The 19767-nt window shown below is 50.4% G+C and overlaps 1 protein-coding gene across 1 annotated transcript; it reads right to left on the reverse strand.

Moving 5' to 3' along the window:
- Window positions 1-1798: 1798 nt before the first annotated feature.
- Window positions 1799-18618, reverse strand: LOC100030388 (solute carrier family 22 member 20). The gene is made up of 10 exons (XM_056801369.1): window positions 18228-18618; window positions 18039-18142; window positions 15777-15931; window positions 12845-13013; window positions 11896-12019; window positions 11053-11168; window positions 8335-8549; window positions 7052-7160; window positions 4243-4446; window positions 1799-2097 (listed from the first exon to the last, which is right to left on the reverse strand). The coding sequence occupies exons 1-10, from the start codon at window positions 18600-18602 to the stop codon at window positions 2004-2006; spliced, it is 1665 nt and encodes a 554-aa protein (XP_056657347.1). The 5' UTR covers window positions 18603-18618; the 3' UTR covers window positions 1799-2003.
- Window positions 18619-19767: the final 1149 nt, after the last annotated feature.

Below are 19767 nucleotides of genomic sequence, written 5' to 3' on the forward strand. Positions count from 1 at the left end.
AGCAGAAACACAGAAGAAAAACAACTGCCTGATCACATGGTTCAATGGGGATATGACTAGGGATGTAGACTCTAAGCGATCACTCTAGTGCAAATATCAATAATACGGAAATAGATCTTGATCAATGATACATGTAAAACCCCATGGAATTGTGGGTTGGCTATGGGAGGGGGCTGAGGGAGGGGAGGGAAAGAATATGAATCATGGAACCATGGAAAAATTTTCTTAATCAATTAGATAAAAAAAATTTAAGTGTCTGAGGCTGGATTTGAACTCAAGACTTCCTGACTCCAGGTCCCACCCTTGGAGTTGTGGAGTCCCCTAGCTGCAGATGTGTGCAGAGACTGGCCAGGTAGGAAGTGATTGCAATGGCATCTCTCCCTCTCCCCCTTCCCACTGTGTGAGCATGTGATTGGAATCAGTTTGATTCAAAGCAACAATCTTTCATTAAGTGTCTCCCATATGCCCAAGTGCTACAAATACAAAGACAGAAACAGAATAGCCCTTCCTGGCCCTCCAGGAGCTTCCTAGAGAGGGCAACATGAAGCCAGGAGGAAGGATATACAGAGGAGGGTTCACCTAGGAGGTGGCTTGGGGTGAGCCAGAGGAAGTGAGGGAGGACAAGGGGCAGAGCAGGAAGGACCATCCAGGTTGATGCAAAAGCAGGAGGCAAGAAGAAGGATGCCAAGCTTCAGGAACTGCCTGTCATCTAATTTGATCTGGAATAAAGAGTGAGTGAAAAGGAAGGACGAGCTAGGCTGCCATGCTGAGAGGTTGTGTGTTTTATCCCAGAGGGATAGGGAGCCACAGAGGATGTTGGAACAGAGGACCAGTGCTGCTAGACCCATACTTTAGGAATATTATTTCAGGTGGAAGGGGATGGATTGGAGACAGGAGAATCCAGGTACAAAAAAACCAAATGTGAAGCTCTTCCATCTAGCCTTCCAACCAGGGCCCAGACCATCTTTATCTGTTCTAGATCTTGAGTGGCTCCAGAACCCTGAGCTCTCTCCACCAATTCTAGGTGATTGCTTTAAATGATCTGTTAAAAGTTCCAGATCTGTTCCAGATCTATCTGAGGGCAAAATAAAAATGAATATGAGGTCTATTGGGGACAAGAAAGTGATTCTGGGGCACAGCTGGAGAGGCAGAATGGGGTGGTAGGAAGGGTGCTGGAGTGGGAGTCAGGAGACCAGTCTTTTGAGCCCCAGCTCTGATTCTTACTCATGGTGTGATGTTGGGCCAGTTCCTTCAGCTGCTAAACCTGAGTCTCCTCAGAAGGAGAAAAAGGCTCGAACTACCCATCGTTGCTTTCAGCTGAGATGATGAGCATCCCAGGGCTGAGAGGGACCCCAGAGCCATCTAGTCCAAGTCCCTTTTCCAGACGGGGAACCCGAGACCCAGCGGAGTTAAGCAACTTGCCGAAGTCACACAGATAGTAAATGGGAGAGCCAAGATGTGATCGTAGATCTCCCAAACGCCAACTCAGGGTTGCTCTATAGAAACTGCCTCGTAAACCCTAAAATGCTATAAAGACACAAGCAGCTGTCATGGACGTATAAGCACGGGCCACGTGACACAGTCCAGGAAGGCCCAGTCCCCAAAAGGCCCTAGGGGATGCTGCGGCCATCTGCCCTCGGCACCTAGAGGAAGTGGCTCTCCCTCATCGTTCTACCGGTGGGTTTGTTTGCCTTCGCATCTCCTTAATGCCTGTCCACCTGGTCCAGTCACCATTTGGGCCTATGGAAGTGGAGGCCACAGCGATGTCAACAGATAAAGACACAGACAACTTTAAAGATTGCTTCAATTCAAGTCACTTTGGAAATTTTGACACACATCTGGAAACTGATTGGGGAAGCTGACCTCATCCCCTTCTGCCTGGCCTCAGCTCCAAGTCCAGGGCCAAGGCTCCAGCTCCTTCTCCAAGAGACACCTCCCCAGAGCAGCCCAGTCCCCCATGCTGGCTCCAGGAGAACAGGGCCTTCCGCAGGGGTCCCTGTAACTTAGATAGTTTCTTTGATGTGAGAGGAAATTGCTAAGGGCTGCAGGCTCATGTCTTCGCTCTTTTCTCCATCCTGGGAAAGGCATCCTTTGGCCCTAATGAAAGCAAAGGGTAGAGAGAAATGAGCACAGAATGGCAGAACCTTGGAGGTGGAAGAGACCTCCAGTGCTAGGAAGTCCCACTCATGCTATGGCAAGGCTTCATTATAATAGTAGCAATAATAGTAACAACAAGCATTTGGAGAGCACTTCAAGATTTAAAAGCACCTTTAAAATATCTCACTTGATCTCATAACAACTTGGGAGGTAGGCACTATCATGATCATCAGTCTTTTTTTTTTTAAACCCTTACCTTCCGTCTCCAAGGCAGAAGAGTGGTAAGGGCCAGGCAATGGGGGTCAAGTGACTTGCCCAGGGTCACACAGCTGGGAAGTGTCTGAGGCCAGATTTGAACCTAGGACCTCCCGTCTCTAGGCCTGACTCTCAATCCACTGAGCTACCCAGCTGCCCCCTATGATCATCAGTCTTACAGATGAGGGAACTGAGACAAGCAGAAATTAAGTGACTTGTCCAGGGTCACACAGCTAAGTAAGTGTCTGAGGTCTGACTCAAACTTGTCTTCCTGACTCTAAGTCCAGCCTTGGGTGGAAGACCTCCACCACCACTTCCCAAGGCAGCCCATTCATTTTTGGACAGCTCTAATTCCTGACCTTAAGCCTATTCATCGGCTTCTTTGCAGTCTCCGGCCCAGTCTTTCGTGCCCTCATTGCTCCCCTTTCTGCCCTCTGAAACAAGCAGATCAAGGCTAACCCATGTTCCACATGAGAGCCCATCAGATACTTGATCACAGCTCCCATGGCTCCTCTAAGCCTCCTCTGACCCAGACCAAATCTCCTTCAGCTCAAGTTCCTGGACTAATCCTCAGCTGGCACTGACTCTAAGGTTCTGGGTGCCCTTAAGCTTATCAGTGGAGTAGAGCTGATGATGAGACAGTCACTGGGGTGGGGCAGCAGATATAGTGTGGAGCTCCCAGTCCCTTCAGGCCTCCTTTCCCAAAGCGGGCCCTCTCTGAGTCAGATCTACATTGACTTATAGATGGGGTTTCTGATTCATTTTGTTTGTGTGACCTTGAACAAGTCTCCTTTTATCTTCCAGACTTCTGAGCCCTCACTGTCCTCCATGCCCTCTAGGATTCATCTACACATCATCTAGACAGTTTGTGAGACACAACACTCCATTCCCCATGCCTCTGCATTAGCTATCCCACATGACTGGAATGCCCTACCCACCCCCCAACTCTGACTCTCAGTTTCCCTGACTGCCTTCAGGACTCAGTTCAGATCACACCAGAAGAAGGAGGGAAGGAGGGATGGAGGGAGGGAGGGAGGGAGGAAGGAAGGAAGGAAGGAAGGAAGGAAGGAAGGAAGGAAGGAAGGAAGGAAGGAAGGAAGGAAGGAAGGAAGGAAGGAAGGAAGGGAGGGAGGGAGGGAGGGAGGAAGGGAGGAAGGTAGGGAGGAAGGCAGGGAGGGAGGAAAGGAAGGGAGGAAGGGAGGGAGGAAAGGAAGGAAGGGAGGAAAGGAAGGAAGGAAGGAAGGAAGGAAGGAAGGAAGGGAGGAAGGGAGGGAGGGAGGAAAGGAAGGAAGGAAGGGAGGGAGGGAGGAAGGAAGGGAGGGAAGGAAGGGAGGGAGGGAGGAAAGGAAGGAAGGGAGGGAAGGAAGGGAGGGAGGGAGGAAAGGAAGGGAGGAAGGGAGGGAGGGAGGAAAGGAAGGAAGGAAGGAAGGAAGGAAGGAAGGAAGGAAGGAAGGAAAGAAGGAAGGAAGGAAGGAAGGAAGGAAGGAAGGAAGGAAGGAAGGAAGGAAGGAAGGAAGGAAGGAAGGAAGGAAGGAAGGAAGGAAGGAAGGAAGGAAGGAAGGAAGGGAGGAAGGAAGGAAGGAAGGGAGGAAGGGAGGGAGGGAGGAAAGGAAGGAAGGAAGGGAGGGAGGGAGGAAAGGAAGGAAGGGAGGGAAGGAAGGGAGGGAGGGAGGAAAGGAAGGGAGGAAGGGAGGGAGGGAGGAAAGGAAGGAAGGAAGGAAGGAAGGAAGGAAGGAAGGAAGGAAGGAAGGAAGGAAGGAAGGAAGGAAGGAAGGAAGGAAGGAAGGAAGGAAGGAAGGAAGGAAGGAAGGAAGGAAGGAAGGAAGGAAGGAAGGAAGGAAGGAAGGAAGGAAGGAAGGAAAAAAGAAAATCCTATGGTTCAGGGCTCACCTTTTCTCCATTGCATCAATGGTCTCCACCAGGGGCAAGTTTCGAGTCTCCATGAGAAAGCAGATTGTCACCCCAGCTAAGATGGCAGTAACCCCAAAGACCACTGGGGGCAGGGTGCTGTGGTACTCTCCCAACATGGAGACCAAGGGGGCTGCCATGCCACCCAAGCGGGCATTCACAGAAACGAATCCCATACCCATCTGCCTGACAGAGCAAAGTCAACAACGTAAATTGTGGGTTAGCAATCTGAGGATCTGGAGGGACATAGAATGGAGGTGAGTTCTGAGACCCTGGAGGATGAAATTAGAGATCAGGGCTAAAAAGTGACAGTTTGGAGCTTGAGGAACAGAATACTCCCATTGAGGAAAAAATACCCACTGCCCACTGGTAGGGGCTCTCAGGTCAAAATCCCCCTTCACCACCTTGATGTCAAAGTCATCATTGAAACTCTTCCATCCATCCATGTCTCCCTGACCAGATCCTTGTCTTGGTCACCAACAGGCCCCCAGGCTCTTCCCCTCTTTCCTCTAGTTCAGTGTCTGGTTCAAAATATTCCTTTCCATCCCAGCTTCTGCTTTAAATCATCAGAGACCTCAGTGTTCATGTTGATGTTTCTTTGAATGCTTTGGCCTCTCATTTCCTCAACCTCCTCAGTTCCCACGACCTCGACTCAGCTACCCAAAGGGATAGTTAGATCTACCCTCACCAATACTCATTCAAACTGAATTTCCCTTGGTTGTCGCCATTTCCCATCCTCCCAGATCTGCTTCTGTCTTATCCCTCCTAAACTTAACCTTGTCTTCCCATTGATTACAAGCCTGTCTCCTCTGTCCCTTCTCATTCATCTGTCACCTTTCTCTGGCCTTCTATTGCTCTCTTTATAACCTTGACTTGGTACTTGATCAGGTCAACTGATCTGGCCTCTACCTTTAAGATGTCATGTGGTAAAAATCAACCGACCCTCCCTCACTCTGCATGTCTGGGACAGAATGTTCTGTGCAGAGCCCCAGGAGCTACAGGGCCCCTGGGCGTGCCAACAATAGCCCACCTTTCATGTCTGTCCAAACATCACCCACTTGTTGTGTCAATCTAGCCAAAATCATTGATTAACAGAATATTCTAAAAATATTGTCGTTCCCCATCAAGTGACTCAACTATGACTGCTTTAAGCAACAGAAACTCCACTCTGACTCTGCCTCTTCGGAACTCACTTGTTGGGCTTCCCCTAGCACTGCTAGTAATAAACTTCCCCTTGCCTGAATTGCATTGTCTCCGTGTGTTCCTTGGGGTGGTGCTCTTCCACTCGAACCCTAACAAAGAGTCCCTGGGCTTCTTGTTTTCCTACCATTTTGCCCCCTGACAACCCTCAACATTAGATCATTCCTACCAACCAGTTCTCTTGCTATCTAGTTAGTAAATCTGTTTCCAGCAAAGCTACTCAAGGACCGAAGTTGCTATCAGTGCCCCCTCTAAATTTTCAGTGCCTTGGGCAAAGCCTCTACCACTCTGCCCTAGTTATGGCTCTGAACTCCAACTGCTTTCTGGAAACAGATCTTTCAAAACTTACCAGGGATCTCTTACCTATGAAATCTGATGACCTTTGCTTGGTATTCATCACCCTCAATCTCTCCAGAGCTGTGATATCACTGACCACCTTCTCCTCCCCCGGTTTCTATGAGATTACACTCCCGTATGACCATACCCTCTTAGTGGTCTCTTCCAGATCATCATTCATGTCTCCCCCTAAGCTCTGTCCTATGCACTCTCTCTGCCTCTGTCTCTGCCTCTCCCTGACTCTTTTTTTTAACCCTTCCCTTCCATCTTAGAATCAATGGGGATTAAGTGGCTTGTCCAGGGTCACACAGCTGGGAAGTGTCTGAGGCCAGATTTGAACCCAGGACTTCCCATCTCTAGGTCTGGCTCTCAATCCACTGTCACCCATCTGCCCTGCACCCACCCCATCCTGACTCTCTTTTATGTCTCATCTTTCTCCTTATCTCTCTGCCTATCTCTGTCTCTGATCAGATTAGTCCACCTCCCGCCCCCCCCCCCAAGAGCAGGAAAGGCTAGGCAATGGATTTAAGAGACTTGCCCAGGGTTACAAAGCTAGGCAATATCTGAAGCCAAATTTGAATCCAGGACCTGCTATCTGTAGGCCTGGCTCTGTCCATTGAGCCACCCAGCTGCCCCTATCCTGAATATCTCTTGCTAGTCACTCCCGGTTGTCCCATCAGCATCTCTATACTTCTCTTATAAATCTTCTCTTCTCCAAACATGCCTGATTCCATTGACAACAACAGCCAACTGATGTGCCCAGCATTGTGCTTAGTGCTCAACAAAGACCAAAATGAACTGGGAGCTTACATCTTTTTTCAGTCTGAAAAAAAAACAAAGCTATACCAAGAAGCCCGGGAATAGGGCTCTTACCTGGAACTCCATGCATATAGAGGACCCTGGGGACCAAAACCTCCCTGTACTCACCTTCTCTAGAACTCAGAGTCTTAGAGAGTCGCTGCCCAACTCCTTTCACCTACCACCAGGCCTTTGCTCAGGTTATCTCCTCTGCCTGGATGGCCTTCCCTCCCCGGCCAGTGGAACAGAAGCTCCCCGAAGGCAAGCGGTTCCGACCCTGATGCCTTCCAGTGTCCTTCACCCAGTAGGTGATTGCCACAGGCTTATTGAATGGAATTCAGACCAGGAAAGGAGACTCTGACTTGGGAAGCTGGCTCGGCCCAGGACTCCACCCTCTCCTTCCAGGGCACATTTATGGGCATCTCCAGATGAGCCAACACCATCTCCTACTGCCTACCTGACCTCTGTTGGGTACAGTTCGCCTGCAAAGAGGTACACGGAGATGAAGGAGCTGGCCAGGCAGCCCTTCCCCAGGGCTGCCTGGGCTGTCCGCAGAGTTTGCATGTCTGCAGAAGAATGAAGAAAAGGGAAACCATGAGCAGTGGCCAGGAGAGGAGGAGGAGAAGCCACAGTGATGGGCTGCATCTGCCCCATTTCCAACCGAGGCACAGCAATGGTCAGAAATAGCTGGCATCTTGGACTCCTGCCCAAAGTCATCCCTAGAGTTTGACTCCCCGAGTCCTGTCAGTTCTTATCCTAATTCACCCTTTGTTCTCTTATTTCCCCTTTCCTCACACTAGACCGGTCCCTCATTTCCTAGATTAGTATCATTTCCCTTGCATTTATTTATTAACACAACTACAAAAATGTCACTTTCCTGGTCCTCTTACATTCTCCTAAGAAAGTGGAAACATGGAGGGGGTGGAGACAGAGGGAGGAGAGATACTAAAAACTGGAAGGACCAAGATATGACAACATCAAGAGAGGTGTAGATTCTAAGATGCAGAGATGAGAAGGAAAGGTATGGGGCACAGCTTGTGCAAAGGCAAGGAGATGGGAGATTGAATGTCATTTCTTGGGAACAGCAAACAAACTAGCTTGGCTATAGATGTAATGTGAAATGAGCCTAGAGCCAGACCAAGAAGGTCTTTCAGTGCCAAACAGGGATGTATATTTTGTTCTAGAGAAAGTAGGGAACCATTGAAGATTCTCCATCCTCCAATCCATTCTGCATGTTCGTTGCCTAAAGATTCCTTTCCTAAAGCAGCACTTTCAGCCTATGACTGCGCTCACCAGAAAGTGAATTTCTTATATAGCCTAGCACACTTCTGATCAGCATTCAAGGCCCTCCATAACTGATTGACTTTGTAGTTGTTCATTCTTTCGGCTTTAGCCCTTCCATCATTCCTTTCCAGCTTGATCTCTCCCCGACTCTTTAACAGAGAATCCAACACTCCAAACAGTTCAGCCTCCTCCCTGTCTCCTCCCCACCCCTATCAACACATGCCCAGCTTCTTCCAGCCTTTACATTTTGGTTTATGTCTTATGTCTTCCTCCTCTTCCTTTCTGCCTCTCCAGATCCAACCTCCTTCCCCCCTTTGAGCTTCCTCATCTGTAAAATGGGAATGAAAAGCACCACAGACTCTATCTCACAGCACTGTGGTGAGGCTCATTTCAAATAAGGGACATTGAATGCTTCACAACCTGAGAAGAGAAGAAATAGTAGCTCCTGTGACTTACCTTCTGGGACAAACATGTTGGCGATCACCATGAACCCTGCCAGGATCAGGAATGAGGCCACAGTGGCCCGGCGCCCCACATAAATCATGGTGGTGGTGGAGACCAGCATGGCTGGGATGTCAATGACCCCAAACATCACCTGGACCAGGTAAATGCTGAGACCAAACTTCTGCAGGTCCATGGCCACACCATAGTAAGCAATGGAATTGGAGAACCTAGAGTGATGGCAGAATCCCTTGCTTTGGCCTCAGGGCCCCTTGGCCCATGTTTCCAACCAGCTGCCCATGGCCTCCCCCATTCCTTTTCCCATCAGTCACTCATGTCTGTGTATGATATACTACAGATTTGCCAGGAGTCATCAAAGACCACTCTGTTTGACACAGTCACACATGGAAACCAGGGCCTGCAAAGCAGCCCGCAGAAAGGATGGAAACACCCCCTGAAACCCCCCAAGTGACTTTCATTATTAACACCCCCTTATTATTGGAATTGCTATGATTATTATTCTTACTTAGCCCCAGAAAAAATGCATGAGAGGAACATGCTTGCAGGGTTAATACAGATGTCCCACTCTGTCCCCCCAGGATATACCAGGAGATCTGGCTTCTGGCACAGATTGGGTGCAAGGGCAGGAACCAACTTCCTTTTAACTCCCCAGAACAAACTCCACTCCATGCTCAGTCAAAGCCTATTGTCTGTCCAGAGGCCATGAGATACAATGACTTTGCCAATGCTACCTGAATGACGTTGGGCAAAATTCTTCCTCTCTCTGGGCCTCAGTAAAGGGAGGGATTTGACTTAACAGCCTCTGAGGTGCCTTCTACCTCTCAATCTATGTCCTGGTGCTCACTTCCCTTGATATTCAATTCCCATGAACCCTGGTGCTCTTTTTCATAAGGTTTCTAGTAAAAAAAAAAAAAGGGACTTCAATATCATTAGTTTTTAGCCTCTTCATAGCAGGGATAACCCAAAGCAGGGTTTGGAACTCAAGACCTCCAGTTCCAAATTCTACCTTCTACCCCTTACACTAACTATCCTTCTGTACAGGCTCAAGGGCAGAGCAGAGGGGCCAAGAAATGATGTTCCCACAGGGATGCTCACTGCCAGAGATGGGAAGATGAGACTCTGCCTAGCGTCTGTGCCCAGAGAGGAGCCATCGAATGTCTTGGGACCAGTGTCACAAGTGAGCTGGGAAATTCAGGGAGGTGGAGGGAGAGATAGAGACCAAGACATTCTCCGTGGCGGTCCTCGGAGGGGGGGATTAAAGGGACCCTGAGAGACACTGTGAGGCTGTGACCAAGCAAGTAGAGGAAAGCAGGGGCTGCTCTTGAAGAAGCTCAAGTAAGGTGAAATGCCATTAATAGCTCTCTATTTTGATGAGCTATTTTTGTTAATTAGGTGCCCCACTCAGCTATCTGCCTGCCAAAACAGTGCTAGTATTGTCAGCATTCAGTCTCTGAATTTTGGGGCCATGTACAAGGCTCCAGTGGCCCCACCCTAGTTATACCTCTAGCTGACCTCTATAAGCCACACTGGTAGAGTTACTGTGTTTTATCAGACTTTTCTGTCTCAAATTATTCTTGGGAAGACATGGAAAAGGGAAGACTTCGGATAACATGGAGATTCATTATATTTCACCCTAAACAGCCTGCCCACACTTTCCCTCTGAGGGTACAGGACAATTGCATCCTCCCTGTCTTCCAGGCTGCCAAACAGGAGACATCCTGAACCCTTCACAATCGCTCATCCCCAAATCCAAACTGTTACCAAAGCTGTTGATTTCACGTCTGCAGCATTTTCTGAAAATGCCCCTTTATCTCTCTCGGACATTCCCCCTACCCTGATGTAGACTGGATTATTGCAAGAGCCACAAGGGAGTCAGCCTCTTTCAGGTCCTTTCCCCCCTCAACTAGTAAATTAACTTTTCTACAACCCACAGGTCTCAACACCCCCCTCATTCAATAAACCCTAGTGGCTCCCTAGCACCTCCAGGAACAAATAGCAAATATTGTTTGGCATTCAAAGCCCTTCATCATCTGCCCTCCATCTTGCTAGGCTTCGCAAACCTTCCTCCCCAACATGCACTCTACAAGCTGATGACGCTAGCTTCCTTTTTGTTCCACTGTGATATGCAGGGTAGAAAGTCGATGAGAGACATGTAAGAGGGTCCCCATGAGATAATACAGCGTAAATTGGTAGCAGCTACAACTGGCAGAGAGGGGACCGACAGAGAAGGGGAGTCTCACACAGGATGACTGATTTTCCACAAAGGGTCTGAAGTATAATGAAAACATTTTTGAGGCTCCCATATTCCAATCCCAAGAAACATTCTCCAAGCAAAAGCCCATAAATTTCAGATTGGCCGCCATTTTGAATTGTCTATGCCACAGCTATTTTCTACTACAACCCAAGATCAAAAGCTAACATACCATACATACCCATTCCTCATCCAAGAACTATTATTTAGCTTCAATAAACTCAGTGAAGGGAAACTCAAGGGATAGTCTTATCCAACCTTATACCTTGTGACATTCCTAGTTGGCAGAGTTTATACTTGCTGGCAGGTTGGGGCACCTCATCTCAGAGTTCATTCTCTCACTGCAGTATTTCCCAGCAGCTCTTATCAGTTATACCAAAAATTTCCTCCAAAGTCAAAGCATTAGGGAAAAGACCACCTCTCCACCCATCCCATGCTCAAGGATGGATCCCATCACCTACCAGACAACCATGAGGCAGCAAGTGACTTTGCGAATGGCTGGGGTTCGAAAGAGGTCCAAGACAGAACTAGAGGGTCGTCCAACTGAAGACTCACTCTGCATGTAGGCATTTACCACCTGGGTAAGAGGAACAGGGTGGTGTGGCACCAAGCATCCCAACTCCCTCTGCTTTCTTCAAGCTCCTCTCCCACTATGGGGAGGCCAACAGAGATAGGTTCAGATGATCAGAGAGATAAAGCTGGAAATGACCTTATTGGCCATCAAGTCAAATCTCCTCTTTTATAAATAAGGAAACTGAGACCCAAGGAGGCTAAGTAATTTGCCCCCATCACACCGGTTGACAGTCATGGAGCCAGAAATTGAACTCAGATCTTCTGTTTTGAGTTAGTTCTTTTTCGTTCTACCATACTAATTCCCCAAAGAGAAATCAGCCTCCAAATGGCTTCTTTTGGATGCCATATTGGAGCCTGTCCAGTGGGTTATTACAAGATCTTTGGCATGGATTATTGCCTCCAACCAGCCTCAAAGATGCTACTAAGTTAGCATCACCACCTGAATGAACTCCAAGTCTCTCTCTAAGGTCCTCCAGGTACTTTCTCAAATGCAAACTTCCAGATCTTTCCCAGTGATTCCATTTGAAAATCTGGGTGGGATTAGGGGGAGGGCAACCTATTTTCTGAGGCCTAAAACAGCTTCGTGGATGGTCCCAAGTCACCAAGCCACCCACTTGGTGGGACCTGAGTTAGGAGCAGCAGAAAGATCCTCCCATCTAGCTTTCCCCAAGCCATAAAGCAAAGAGAGAGGGCTCTCCTGGCTTAGATGTCCAGCTCTTCCCTCCTGTTACCTCCTCAGTAAGGCGTTGACCTTCCTCTTTTTTTCCATTTAGATTAGCTACTTTGCGGAGGTTCTGGATGGCCAAATGGGATTTTCCATGGAGGAGAAGCCATCGAGAGGACTCAGGCAGCCACCTGGGAAGGAAAGCATAACAGAGACCAGATTGGCAGGTGGAATGTAATGTCTTGAGGACAGGCAGTGTTTTTCTGCCTCATGGGGATGGGAGTGGGGGACATACATACAAGAAGAGTGAAATTAAACTGGACCCCTAGGCCAATGTCTATCTGATAACCCACTATCCTTTCTGGACACGGAGTTAATTCTTGTTTAAGTTCAATAATCTTTTTTTCCCCTCATTAAAAGTAAAAGCAATTTTGAACATTCAGAGTTTCAAGTTCTCTCCTGCCTCCCCGAGATGGTAAGCAATTTTCAATAGGTTATGTGTGTGTAGTCTTGCCAAGCATATTTGCATGTTAGTCATGGTCACAAGGTTTACAAGACAGATTTGCATTTTTTATGAGGCAGAACAAACAAAGTCAAAAGAACTGGCCAGCTCCTCCAATGGGACTTGTTTGTCTCCCACCTTTCTTTCATTCAAGGCATCCTGGTGAAATCCCAGAGCAGCAGACCCCTCTCCTCCCCTCCTCATGCCACTCTGCCCCTCTTAGATAGCACCGAGATGCTTAGGGCATCATTTCCTACCTCCAGTCATTAGGCTGGCCTAGCAGAGTATCTGAATTGTCTCATGGGGACTGTTCTGCCCTTCAAAGATGGCACTGGGAGCTGAGAGAAGGGGGGAGGGGGAATCCCAAGCACTGGGGAATTAGGGGTGTGCTGGCAGTGTGAGCTTTGGGACCAGATGAAAAGCAGGCCAGTGACAAGGTCTGCACACACACACACACACACACACACACACACACACACACACTCCATTCACCAAGACTCCTTTCGTCACATACCAAGAGTACAGGAAGATGACCAGGAACGGAGCAGAGACAGCAAATTGCAACCATCGCCAAGGCCGAACTAGGTAAGCCACACCTGCCAGCAAGATCTGCCCCAGAGTAAAGGCATAACCCAAGAGGGCTCCAGCCACTGTCCGTCCTTGGGTGGGCATCCACTCCACCACTGGGGAGAAGACACAGGTAAGAGCCCCAGGCAGCAAGGAGAGGTGAGACAAGTCAATAGGTATATGCTAAGGGTACACTATGCTGCTGAGACATCCAATGGCCAGGGGTTTTGCCAACTTTGAGGCAAAATCTTGTCTGAGTTGCAGAGGACACAAAGTAGGGCAAAGAGGGTGGGAGTAAGGAAACGGACATGACCAAAACCTTGGATGGCAATAGCAAAGTTGGGGGAAATCTTGATAAACTAGAAAGATGGGTCAAACAATGGAAGAGGAATAAATGTAAAGTTCAGTACTTGGATTCAAAAAATCAATTGCACAAGTTTAAAGTAGAGAGGGCAACTAGAGAGCACAGTGGATAGAGGACCAGGTCTGGAGTCAAGAGGACTTGGGCTCAAATCTGACACCAGACACTTCCTAGCTGTGTGACTCTGGGCAAGTCACTTAACCCTGATTGCCTAGCCCTGACTGCTCTTCTGTCTTAGAATTGATACAAAGACCAAAGGTAAGGGTTTAAAAACAAACCATAAAAAAGAGAGATAGGAGAAAGAAAAAGAAATAATTGATTCTTAATATTGATTCTAGGACAGAAGGTAAAGGTTTTAAAAAAGTCTCCTGCTAAATCAACTTCAACCACTGAAGCTGGCATTCAAGGTCCTCTATGATCTAGGACCAACCTATTTTTTCAGTTTTATCTATCACTGTTCCTATTCAGGTACTGAATGTAGACAGCCTGGACCATTCACATCCCACATCTTCATCTCGTCCTCTCCCACTTCTGGGGTTTTGCCTACCCCTTTCACTATGCCAGGTATGGACTCACAGACTCTACTTCCTGTCTAGCTCTGGTGAGTAAAATCTTTTTTTGCTGTCAGTATCCAGCTGAAGGGACACGTCTTCCATGAAGCTTTTTTAAATTCCATCTCCACCACCGACCCAAAGTATCCTGGCCATCTTTGAATTCCTGACAAGGTCTGTCTGGATCTCTCCTTCGCACTCATACCAATAAGCCTTCAACTCAATTCAATAAACTTGAAGTGCTATTATGTGGAGATAGGTTCTGTAGAGTCCCAGAGGGCAGAATCAGAGCAGTGGGCATGAGGAAAAGTTCCGCTCTACAGAAAGAATGGCTAATAGCTAACCCATCTGACAATGGAGGGGGCTGTTCTCTTTTTTTTTTTAACCCTTACCTTCCGTCTTGGAGTCAATACTGTGTATTGGCTCCAAGGCAGAAGAGTAGTAAAGGCTAGGCAATGGGGGTCAAGTGACTTGCCCAGGGTCACACAGCTAGGAAATGTCTGAGGCCATATTTAAACCTAGGACCTCCCATCTCTAGGTCTGGCTCTCAATCCACTGAGCTACCCAAGTGCCCCTGAGGGGGCTGTTTTCTGAGGCAAGCTCCCCTTCATGGGAGGCCAGATGATCGTAAGCCAGAGACTGGCAAACACTGTAAACAAATCAGGGTGTGATTTATTTCTCTGTTGATTGTCTAGAGCAGCATTGGCAAACCTTTTAGAGATCGTGTGCCCAAACTACACCTTCAAGCTGCCTGGGAGCCCCCTGAATTACCCCAGAGAGCAAAGAGAGGAAAGAAGGGCTGGTGTTGGGCTGCTAGGCAGGGGGTTGGGGCATGTGAAAAATGTCCTCAGGCACTGTGAAGAGGGGGAACAGAGCAGTCCCCTCTGGCTGGGCTGGACAGGGGTACGAATGCCATGTCTTTGCCAACACAGGTCTAGACTTAAGAAACTTTTTTTTAACCTTTACCTTCCATCTTGGAATCAATACTGTGAATTGGTTGCAAGGCAGAGGAGCAGTAAAGGCTAGGCAATGGGGGTTAAGTGACTTGTTTAAGGTCACACAGCTAGAAAGTACCTGAGGTCATATTTGAACCCAGAACTTCCTATATAAACCTAACTCTATCCACTGAACCACCTAGCCACCCCTAGATTTAAGAAACTGATGGGGGGAATGTTAATAATCTAGATTACACTTAAAAGTGTATCTGGGCACATTTTTTCAGAGAGCTGGTTGTTAAACATTTACCAGCATACTCCTGGCTGGAAGGGACCAGCTAGTCCACTGTTGTAATTTTATATATGAAGAAACTGAGTCCCAAAGAATGTGTGGAACTTGGGATCATAAAATCATACTTTAGAAGCCGTCTTGTCCAATCCCTTCACTGTACAGAGGAGTCAGGCAGAGGTTAAGTTACAGGGCTGGACTTTGGAGCTCTCCCAATGGGTGGCTGTACCCCCTTCTCAGACCCTCTCTCCTTGGCTCTCTTTTCTCCCCTGCCCACATCAAGCTGGCCCCCCCACGAGCCAGGGTGGGGCTCTGGCACCCCTCCACCTTAGGGTGCCGGGAGCCTTTCCCCAGAGTGACCCTCTGATCTGTAACAGGATAGGAGCCCCATGCCGGGCGGAGGCTTAGCACTGCCTTTCATCGGGCCCAACCCAGCCTCAGGTGCTCCCAGCCTGATCCCCAGGAGCTGGCCAGGAAAAAGGATTAACTTGGAGCACTTGGGCGGGGCAGACGAGCGCCGTCTCTCCTCTCTGCTGTCCCCAGTCCCCCGAGGAGAGCTCGGAGCTTAGCTGGAGTTCTGTGCCTCAGTTTCCTCCCCTGGCCGTACACAAAGATGTCGACAGCTCCGGGCACCATTCCCTGCCGCGGTCCTCCGCCTCCCTCCAGAAGAGACGAAGGCCCCATCCTCATCCTCCCCAGCCCCCACCCCAGCAGGCTCTCTCCCGTGACCCGGAAAGCCTCACCCAGAGAGAGGGAGTTGAGGATGATGCCGGAGAAGGTCATGCCCGTCAGGAACCGGAAAACACAGTAGGCCACGAAGGACCCAAAGTAGGCTGCGCAGGCCCCGGAAACCCCAAGCTGCAGGTACGACCAGATGAGGGGGGCCTTGCGGCCCCACCTGAGCTCGGGAGAGAGAAGACACAATCACTGCCCGGTCTGGGGGTCTGTCCGGAGGCAGGACCCAAACCGGCCAGGCTCCCACGGGAGGTTCCAGAGATCGGTGGTGACTTCCAGTGTGGAAGCTCCCTCCGCTGGCACAGCTCTGTCCCAGATCCATAGCTTAGTGACTGTCCTAGGGAGTGGCCTTGCGTGAGGAATGGACTCAGCCCGAAGCCCACAACCAGGTCGGGACAGAGGCTGCCCTCTCTCTGCTAGGCCCAAGGAGAAGCCCTGCAGCCAAGGAAGATGGCATTTGAAATGATAACAAGGAACATCTGTGATTAGGGCAGCTAGACAGTACCATGGAGAGTGCAGACCTGGAGTCAGAAAGACCTTCTTCCCGAGTTCAAATCCAGCCTCTGATGCTTCCTTAGCTGCGTGACCCTGGGCAAGTCACTTTACTCCGTTTGCCTCAGTCTCCTCATCCAGAAGATGGGCTGGAGAAGGAAATGGCAAACGTCTCCAGTATCTTTGCCAAGAAAACCCCAGTGGAGTCACCCAGAGTCAGAAATGAATGAACAACACCAGAGGGTTAGTATGTCATGAATGGGTTACTCTGGGCCCTGGTGGAGACCCTCCCTGCATCGGGAGATTGCAGGACCCACTGGAGTGTGATTGGGACTTGCACTAAGGGGGAGACTTCCCTTCTGTCTGGGGCTTAATACTGCATATTGGTTCCAAGGCAAAAGAACAGTAAGGGCTAGGCAGTGGGGTTAAGTGACTTGTCCAGGGTCACACAGCTGGGAAATGTCTGAGGCCAGATTTGAACCCAGAATGTCCCGTCTCTAGGCTTGGCTCTCCATCCACTGAGCCTCCCAGGTGATTTCTAACATGCAGCAGCTTACTTACCCCTTTTGAGACAAAGAAAACCTAGGCAGGGTGGCACCCCCCTTGCTGATCCTCGTCTAATGCCTTACTCTTTTCCTGAAGCCTCCTAATAACCCTGGGAAGTACCTCTTATCCCAAACCCCATTTTACAGAGGAGAACCCAGAGAATGGAACCTGGTGGGGTCAGGTAAGCTGCGTGACCCTGGATAAGTCACAAGCTCTATGGGCCTCAGTTTTCTTATCTACCCAATGGGGATAATAGTGACACCACCTCCTGATCAGATGAGATAACTCCCTCTATGGATTCTGATTGGCACCTTTCTTCGACTTATAGAGTCGCCTCGGAGATAAGAGACTTGCCCAAGGTCCCCAGGGAGGGGGCTTCCTGGCTCCAAGGCCAACTAGCTTCATGGGGCAGCCGAGAAGAGAGAACGGACCGATGGGCAGCGTCCTAGCCCCCCACACCCTGGTCAGAGCTTCCCCGGAGCCTTGCCGAGCGGGAGAGTGTCCAGAAGCGGACAGCGAGGCTAGTTCGTGCCTTGGGAAAATCAGGGGAAGGAAGAGAGGATGTTCAGGCAGAGAAGAGGGTCTCTATCTGCTCTCACCCCAGACACAGGGAATGCCCTCCCGCCGTTCACCTCTCTGCCTCCTGGCATCCTCGGAGGGGGATTTGTTCCATTTCATTTTAATTTTGCCTTTTCAAGCCGTTTAATCACAATAGAGGACACACAGGAATCATAGAGCAGTTCTTCTGGACATGTCCCAGGAGAAGGTAGTGGAGAAACTTGCGAGCAAAGGCGTTTGCCTCATCGAGGAACTCCACGGCGCCCTCAGCCGTCCTGAGCCAGAACATCTCAGTTCCCGGGGAAGAGACCACCGGGTCAGCAGGAAGCTCTCCAGTCAATCCCCTCCAAGCCCCCCCAGCTCAGCTCCGGGCTTCCTCCTGCACGTTCTGCCACTCGCTCCCCTCCCCTATTCCTGGGCGCTATTTTCCTCTCATCTTCAGTTAATGGCTGGGTATGGCCTGGCCTTGGGGCGGAGGAAAGCCTCAAGGTGGGCTGTGCTCTGGTCCCTGCCCCCCTGCCACACTAGTAAGGGCTAAAGAGATGCTCGTCAGGTGATGCAGTGGGCAGGGAAGCCTCATCACGGCCCTGAGCTTCCTTCTAAAAGCGGGCTCCCCTCCGATCTGCCAGCCCAGAACGACAGACTTGGGGGACGGGGGAGGGTCGGAAGCTCACCTGTCTGCCACGCCGCCAAACACAGCCGCCCCCAGCAGCACCCCTGCCATGTAGAGCGTCTGAGCCAGGTCCCTCATGGACCTCGAATCGCACACGAGATCCCACTGCGGGGAAATGGAGAAAGTCAGCCTCAGGGCGTGCCCCACGCCTCCCCCTGCCTCCCCGCCGGAGCCCGGGCCCTCTCCTCACCTCGGTCACAATCGTGGAAGGGAAGATGCTCAGGTCATAGGTCCATCCGTCCTCACAGCCCTCTGTGGCCGCCCCACGGACTGTGGCGTTGGGGTTCAGCAGGGCCCACTGAGGCTGGACAAAGCGCAGGCAAGGCTCCGGCCTCTGGTGCTGGTCCTCCGGGACGGACACCCGCCACCCGTTGTCCGCGGTGAAGTTGGCGCTCCCTGTGCTGTTGGCGCGCTCCTGGCAGCGGTGCTGGGGGACGGCCGCCGTGAAGTTCTGAAGGAAATTGTGGCAAGCCAGGAGGGAGCAGGGAAACAAGAGCAGAGCCGTGTACAGCAGCTGGAAGCGGCCCACCCCGCCCAGGGTGTCCAGAAGCTCCGTGAAGGCCATGGCAGGGAGGGCTGGAGCGCAGGCCTGGGGCCACCACAGACGGAGCAGCCCAGGCCCCTGGAGAGGGTATTATGTAAGGGAGCCCTTGGGTCGGGGGATGGAGGGAGGAGACGGCACGGATTAGGACCTGGGCTCAGGGGACTCCGATTACACCTCACAGGGAGCCTCAGGTGTCCATCCACCAGGTCTAGGGTCTGCTGGCACCCGGCCTCTTCCTGCTCCTGCTGGCCACCCCTCGGCTCCTTCTCCATCTTATCTCCTCTCAGGCTCTCAGGTCGGGAACCGGAAAGCACCTCATCCAACCCACCTGAAAGCCAGAGAGGCAAAGGAAGGCCCCAGGCATGGAGGATGGTGGAGGACAGGGAGGGATCCGAACCCAGGCCTTGCGACTCCAGGCTGCTTGCCAGCCTCCTGGACTCCCCGAGCTGGCTCGCCACATTCACCAGGGCTCGGGGCTGGTGATGTAGGGCAAGTCACTGGACCAAGAGGCTGGCCTCAGCTGAACTTCCTTTCTGAGATTGAACTAACCCATCTGACAATGGAGATACTTATGGCCTTTGAGGGCTGTTGTGAAGACAGCGTGGAGCGTTCTTATTCATAGCCCAACTTATCCTCTCAAGGGGTGTTGTAGGAGTGAGCTGGGAAAAAATCCTCTTGGCTTCCCCCTTCCTACCAGGAACTACCTGGAAGCCTCCCTCAAGAGGCCGGGGACTGGGTAACTGATCCCACTGTTAGGACCTTGGACCGGTCACTTTCCTTCTTAGTCCTCCAGTCCACAATGGGCTAGTGCCTTCCTGTGGACTCCTCAAGGGTACCATGGACCAGAGTTGCTGTCTGGCTCCCTTCTAGACACTGACGCTAACAGCCACCCCCGAGTTCTTTCCATCCTCCATCTCCTCCGAGTTCTTTCCATCCTCGATCTCCTCCGAGTTCTTTCCATCCTCCATCTCCTCCGAGTTCTTTCCATCCTCGATCTTTTCCGAGTTCTTTCCATCGATCTCCTCCGAGTTCTTTCCACTCTCGATCTCCTCCGAGTTCTTTCCATCCTCGATCTCCTCCGAGTTCTTTCCATCCTCGATCTCCTCCAAGTTCTTTCCATCCTCCATCTCCTCCGAGTTCTTTCCATCCTCGATCTCCTCCAAGTTCTTTCCATCCTCGATCTCCT

The sequence above is a fragment of the Monodelphis domestica genome, chromosome 6 (assembly GCF_027887165.1).
Source record: "Monodelphis domestica isolate mMonDom1 chromosome 6, mMonDom1.pri, whole genome shotgun sequence".
Classification (NCBI taxonomy): domain Eukaryota; kingdom Metazoa; phylum Chordata; class Mammalia; order Didelphimorphia; family Didelphidae; genus Monodelphis; species Monodelphis domestica.

Coding starts and splice junctions, on each gene's coding strand:
- LOC100030388 (XM_056801369.1), bottom strand. CDS start 18,602: ATGGCCTTCACGGAGCTTCTGGACACCCTGGGCGGGGTGGGCCGCTTC. Junction 15,932..18,038: donor TTTGGCGGCGTGGCAGACAG/GTGAGCTTCCGA, acceptor TCCCGAGCTCAG/GTGGGGCCGCAAGGCCCCCC. Junction 8,550..11,052: donor TGCTGCCTCATGGTTGTCTG/GTAGGTGATGGG, acceptor CCATCACTCTAG/GTTCTCCAATTCCATTGCTT.